Source organism: Fusarium oxysporum, chromosome VI, assembly GCF_013085055.1.
Source record: "Fusarium oxysporum Fo47 chromosome VI, complete sequence".
Lineage (NCBI taxonomy): Eukaryota > Fungi > Ascomycota > Sordariomycetes > Hypocreales > Nectriaceae > Fusarium > Fusarium oxysporum.
This window is the reverse complement of record NC_072845.1, coordinates 1601440-1608093: the sequence shown is the minus strand read 5'-3', so window position 1 is coordinate 1608093 and position 6654 is coordinate 1601440. Positions and strand designations below refer to the sequence as shown.

The following is a 6654-nucleotide window of genomic DNA, read 5'->3' as shown; positions in this document are numbered from 1 at the left end:
TACAGAACGCGATTGCCTGCAATCATCATTCGGTTTAATCTTGATCTGTAATTGTGGCTCTTGCTTCTACGCCGCACTCCCAGAAGCGGAAGTCTGCCTCACTCTTATACGCTGATCGGCTGAACCCTTGTCCTGGCCTTTCATTCCTACCTGCACTGTTGACTGACTGACTTTCTTTTTCCCTACGTATATACGCGGAGTACCCCATGGCTCCAGGAAGTAAAAAGAAGGGAAAAAAAGTACCTTCTGGACCTGTTGCCGACAAGCCTTGTCATAACTGTCGACGTCGAAGACTTCGCTGTGATCGTCAACTCCCCCACTGCGCAAAGTGCGACGCAAAAGGCGTTGAGTGCCTGGGCTATTCTCAGATCTTTCAGTGGACGGGTGCTGTTGCTTCAAGGGGAAGACTGGCTGGTCAGCAGTCCAGCGCTGCCTTGTACTCCCCGGCACGTCCTTCTACTGCCCGCTCAAGAGCGTCGTTATCTTCTGTTTCTTCCCTCTCTTCAAACTCACCTGCATCTTCTTCCTCCGCCTCATCCGTCGCTTCGCCATCCGTTCCTTCATCTTCACCCGCCTTTATTGCTCCGAGCCTTTCTCAAGTCGAGGAAGTTACAGAAACGTCAGAAGCCGAGTCTGGATCGGAAATAGACCTGTTCAATGACATCGTTAACAACGTTGACGATGAGAACGACGATGAAGATGATGCTGCGACCCCCCTAGCGAGTGGTGATACACAACTCGTCTGTACCACCATCCACAACCAGAACCATCCCCTGGCATCGGAAACATCGACTCCGTGGGTGCTCGTCGATCCCTTGTACCAAGACATTACGAGCAACCACAGACAGTATCTCGCTTATTGTAAGCTTCCCAAGACTTCATTGGTTAGAGAAACAAGAGACATGGCTGACAAGCATAACCAGTTGATGCGCGGCTCAGTCGAGATTTTGTAGCCTACGACGTGCCCGACAACCCCTTTCGAAACCTACTCAAATTCACTCAGGCCCACCCTCTGCTACGTCAGGTCATCATCGCCGCCTCGGCAACGCACATGTACAACCGCTCTCGCCCGTGGCTGTCCTCGGACTCGCTAGAAAGAGGTCTTGGCCCGAGAAATCTGCTCATGGATGCTCTCGAGGCTAAGCATCAGGTATTACGCATGTTGCCGTCTGCACTGCAAAGTATTGAGTCTATTGGGGGTGACATTGTCCTGGCGGCGATACTGTTCCTGATCAATGTAGAGCTGATAGAGTCTGGTAAACATAACTGGAAGGCTCACTTTGATGGCGCTGGGAAGATCATGAAGTTGCTCGGGCCTGTTTCTGATGTGGATGAGAGCTTGAGGGACTACATCGTATCTGACTGCTTCATGTGCGTGATCTTTATACCTGTCGACACCTCCTATTGCTAACATTTGCCAGATATTACATTCTGGAGTCAACGTTTCGACCAACAGATTCGGGATCACACTCATATTTTGAATCATGTCAAGCGCTACAGATACTCGGCAAAACCACGAATAGCTACTACTGCTGCCCACCTGAACTCCTCGAAATTATGCTAATAGCAGCTCGACTTTCCAACACAAAACCGGACGACGTGGTCTCGGCTGACATGGTCACTGCCGCTGGAGCAGCATTACTAGACCGTGCTAGAAATTTCGAGGTTATACCGTGGGCGCAAGATATCGACCTCAGCACCATCCCCTCCACCGAACAAGACCCAGTGTTAAGTCGTTTTCGAGTCGCAACATCCCATCGTCTCGCCATCTGTCTCTACATCCTCCATGCGATACCTGCCGTGGGAGCTTGGGTCGGTGAAGACCTCGCAGACACGATATTTGCCGAACTACATCAAGTGCTGAGCATTATTCCCGACGACGATACGAACTTCAAGGCTACGACATGGGTTACGTTTGTGTTTGGTGCGTGTGCCAGGACACCGGAGATGAAGGACTGGGTTACTGTTCAGATCAAGAAGCTTATGCTTGAATCACCTTGGGGGTTCTTGTATGCAGCGAGAGATGCCCTGCAGATGTTATGGAGCGTTCAGGCCGAGGGAATGCCGATGACGAGCTGGGTGCAGACGTTGAGGGATCTACATATGGACTTTTTGATTGTCTGAAGACGGGGCATTCGTCAACAGCACGGTTAGGTAAGAACTCAAAGCCCTGATCAGCAAGGGGTTTGGAAAGCCACTGGAATCCCTCGTTCTCCGATATTTAACACATCTTTGACGTTTTCCACGATTTGGGTCTGGCGTTCATTGGGCTTCTTCAACTGGGTATACAAAGGTGGACGCCAACAGGGACGGCTTAGGATCCAGGAGTACGTTTGGTATGGTGCTCAGCAGACTGAGCACTGGACGATTATCTACGGCGCTATGATCTATGATTACAAGTCTGCCATTGTATTGGCGTACGCTTCCAAAAGAACATGATTCCTTTGAAACTGTTTGTACTGACAAGTGACGTTCATGTCTACCAGGCCCTTACTCCCTTGACAGCACCTTTCCAGTCGATAAGCACCCAATGCTTTTTCTCAGCCCCAACAAGGCCTATCAAAACCCCACCCATTGCAAGACGCCTATTTTCGGAACTCTGGGGCTTAGTAACCACGGTCAGCTCGTGTTTGTACACTCCCCTCGACCGAGTATGTCGCACAGTCCCCACCTTGATTGCCCCTGACTGACGGCTTTCGGAGAACATGTGCCCCGGAGAGATGGGCTGAATCAACTGTGCCAGGTGGTTCTTTGCTGGGGGCACGCCTTTGTAGTTTCGGGCGATCACATTGTTGTGCAGATGGGCAGACGTCGGATGGCTTCCGGTTCCCGCTGGTGATGGCACGAGGGTTTAATATGAAGATTAAGGTTATTGGATTTGTTGGGATGATATGTTTGCGCCGGAGATTGAGTATTGAAGGAAACGGGGTGATAGGATGGAAGATTTTGCAACCGTCCTTCAGGTAAGAGATGAGGAGAGTCTTGTCCGTCCTGTCTTATTGCTTTAGGATGGCGAGGCTTGGTCAAGCTGAATGTGTTTCTGGATTATTCGAGGCCAACAGTCCGAACAAAAAATTTATGAATGCTCTCCAATGGCCAACAATCAGTCTCTGTGTGCAGCTGGCAGAGGCATCATAGATGAATGATAAGGTGGTGAGTAATACTATATGAAGTTTGACGCTGGGTCTACTAGGTCCAATATCTAGATAGTCGAAAGCTTTGGATTTATTTGTGAAAGGCTCATTTCCATAAAGATATCCCCAATAGAATAAAACATTTACTCCCCTCTGATATCTCGTATCGTTTACGCCAGTGCATTGACCCGTTACTTAGTTCTCATACCATATTATAACGCCATCATAGCAATAGCAACTTGAACCAGCCCCCATTATCTGCCAGACATTCGCCCAAAATTCACCAAACACATACAAATAAAACAGAAACATACACACCATTTTTACCTCTTGGCTGCCACTCGGCAGCCGTTCTTCGAACACAACGCTAGAGCATACAACTCCATCCACTCTTCATCATCCCTCGACTGGAGTTCACTATAAGCCTGCGCCATCCTCGCGACCACGTAATGCGTTTCCAGAAGAGCGTACTGTTCTATAATCCCACGTTAGCGTTGTCCAACCCATATTCTCCCAAGACTTACGACCAATACACGCGCGAGCACCGCCGTTGAAGGGCAAATATCCCCAGCCAGGTCTCAGATCCTTCCACCTCTCAGGGGCAAACTCTTCGGCCTTGGGCCCGAAAACATCTTCGTTACGATGCATGGCGTATACGTTGTAGAACATGGCTGTTCCTTTGGAAACGAAGAGCGGTGACTTTCCGTCGATGCCGCCGCCCCGGGGGATGGTGGTGTCTCGCACTGCGACGCGGGCGTTGGTGGGGATGACAGGATGCAGCCTCAACGCCATTGGGATGTGAGAAACTTTTTAGGGCTGAAATGCGGAAGGGTGGGCTTACATTCGTTGACGCACCATTTTAGGTAGGTCATGTCTTTGAGTTGGCTTGCAGTAGGGGGCTCTTGACCAGCAACACTTAGAACCTCGTCTCGGAGCTTTGCATAGATCTCAGGCTTCTTGGCCAGGAAGAAGAATAGATTACCGAGAAGACCTGATGTAGTGTCCCGACTTGCAAGAAGGATGTGTAGGATATGATGACTGAGCCCCGTTCTGTCATCTACTACATCCATCATCTCTGCCAGGAAACTGCTGCCTGGGCCATCCTCGGACTTATTCAGGGACTCTTGAATGAAAGCATCGAGATACTCGTACACCCTCTTTTTCGCCCTCTTAGCTGCAAAGTTGAATTTGAGGGAGTGGAGTGGACCAAGCTGCATTTGTTGGATGATCTCTTCGGAGCAAACCATGTAGTCATCGACAAACTGCTGTTCCCGAGTGTGATCTGCATTTTGGATAAGCATATTGGTCGAGTGTCCCATGATGAATTCCGTAGAGACATCCATGCTAAGAGCCAGGAAAAGGGGCTGGAGATCAACTTCAGAGCCATCGGTAGGGACATGCTGGAGGAAAGATTGGAAGTTTCGTTCGAGAGTGTCTAGAAAGGGAGCGGGGTTGTCTTTCCTGAAACTTTGTCTCAGTAAAGCCCGGGCATGCTTCCAAGGATGGCCTGATAAAACGAAGATGCCCTGGCCAAAGATATGACCAATGACTGAAGTTCGAAATTCGGGAAGATCAAAGTCATGATATGCAGTGGCAAGGATTTGTTTGATGTTTCGTGGATCGCAAGTGTAGACGCATTGCCAAGACCACCTCTTCTCGATGTAAGTAGTGCCCATCTTCTTGAAGGCTTGCCAGGTACTGTCGAGATATCGTTCAGGGGATTTCTCAAAGAAGACCTTATAGAGGAAATCGAAACCAATAATGGGATCTTTCACGGCCACCTTGCTTGTAGCTTCTTTACAGCCTTGAGCTTGTGCAAGTCTCCATCTTCGAAGATATGTCTCAAGTATACGAAGAGGAACAGGAAGAAAGAGAAGAACGATAGTGGCAAGCAAATGCTGCTCTAGAAATTTGATCAATAATAGACTGAACATGATGAAAGAGGCTGAAGTTGACAGTCTCAGGGGAATGCGAGTAGGATTGATAGAAGTGGAAGGAGGCTTGGGCAGCCACGTCCAAAGGGGGATCCGAGAGGTAAAAGTACAGCAAAAGAACCTAGTAAAAGCCCTCAAATTATCCCCGAACTTTTGGATCAATGTCCCAGATCTAGAGCACAAGAAGTAAAAGGGACATAGAATGCGTACGCCCCCATTTATTGAAGTCGACCATGCGGATTGCATCCCGAGCATTGTATTGTATTGTACTGTTTTGGTTGGGCTGCTCCTCGTCGTGCAGTTCCAGGCGCCACGATATAATCCCATTATTCTAAAAACAGAGCTCGTAGCAACCCTGGATCCTGTTCATTACGACGATATACTCTCTGAGAGCATTTATTGGAGCTGTTGGCTCTCCAATCAAGCCATCTATTTAGAACAAGGCTTAGGATAGGATCCCTAGTATACGCTGCCCCCCACAACATACAGACGTGTGCTGTCTGCTGTCGCTGTCACCAACAATACCACCTGCAGTGCGACGGAAAGCAAGAAAATCGAATCATGGATCTCTATCTTTCTCTCATTATCCTCCAAGTAGCATCGGGACCTGGCGTAGATCGAAGGGGGATAGGATACTCGGGCTTGTATCAGGAGAGCAACCCACATACCGGCTGTGCTGGTAATTCCTTGGTCGGTTGATATCATCAGCTGAGAATATTTCATTCTCCGTCCTGAGAGGTCAGCGCCACTGGTGACACGAGTGATGCCGGGTTCTATCTTGGTCAGGGGTATGAGAGGAACCCGGGAACTGACAGCGGTGCATGAGCATGAGCACCAAGCATGAACACACTTAGGCAAGGCAAGATTTCAGATGCGGCACAGAGCAAGACAGCGTAATGTATCTCACCATGAGACATTGACAATTTACAGGAGCTTTGCAGAAGTTGTGCCATGTCAAGATACACTTGAAGATTTAGGCCCGAATACCTCGGCACAGTATATACTATCCATGCTGATATGCAGATTGAGGCTTTTGGGACATAAAGACCTGCCTAATTCTATGTCTACCTTGTTAAAGAGATGGATCACACCACCAGAGACCACACAGAAGAAACTACAACCAACGGAGACACGACTGTAGTCGAGGTTACAGAATAGTAATATCCTCTGTCTTGATATGTCTTGCCCATCAATGTCTTAGTTTGAGGACTGGATCTTGTCTTGGCTGCCGCTAGTAACCCGCAATGTTTTAGTCTGTCTTGTGGAGATGCCATCGTGTTTAACTACTGTGTGTCATTTTCATAATTATCTTTTTAGGCGAGGCGAAGGCGGCTCGGGACGGGACACTCGGAGGTTGACCGTTTTCTTCCAAGGGTCTCCCCTGAAAAGAGTGAGGCTTTAAAGGTCACTTGTCAGTACTGAAGGTTCACAAGGATATGGGCGCATACAGGTGGAAAATAACATGGAGGAATTGGGCCCCAGGATTTGGGTCTGATAAGAGTCAGGATTCGTGATATGTCAATATCAAATTGAAACGATTGGAAACATGAAGAATTGATGGTCCGGCTGACAACAAGGCAGAACCG

The 6654-nt window shown here is 48.7% G+C and overlaps 2 protein-coding genes across 2 annotated transcripts; one reads left to right on the top strand and one right to left on the bottom strand.

Annotated features, from left to right (window-relative positions):
- Window positions 1-206: 206 nt before the first annotated feature.
- FOBCDRAFT_294557 (fungal-specific transcription factor domain-containing protein) lies at window positions 207-2395 on the top strand (the record flags this gene model as incomplete). Its single annotated transcript, XM_031186834.3, has 3 exons — window positions 207-861; window positions 924-1371; window positions 1422-2395. 3 exons carry the CDS (start codon window positions 207-209, stop codon window positions 2122-2124), a joined length of 1806 nt encoding a protein of 601 aa, XP_031037969.2. The 3' UTR covers window positions 2125-2395.
- A 1062-nt stretch (window positions 2396-3457) lies between these two features.
- FOBCDRAFT_251238 (cytochrome P450) lies at window positions 3458-5068 on the bottom strand (the record flags this gene model as incomplete). Its single annotated transcript, XM_059610941.1, has 3 exons — window positions 3458-3609; window positions 3659-3940; window positions 3976-5068. 3 exons carry the CDS (start codon window positions 5066-5068, stop codon window positions 3458-3460), a joined length of 1527 nt encoding a protein of 508 aa, XP_059465126.1.
- Between the last annotated feature and the right edge of the window lie 1586 nt (window positions 5069-6654).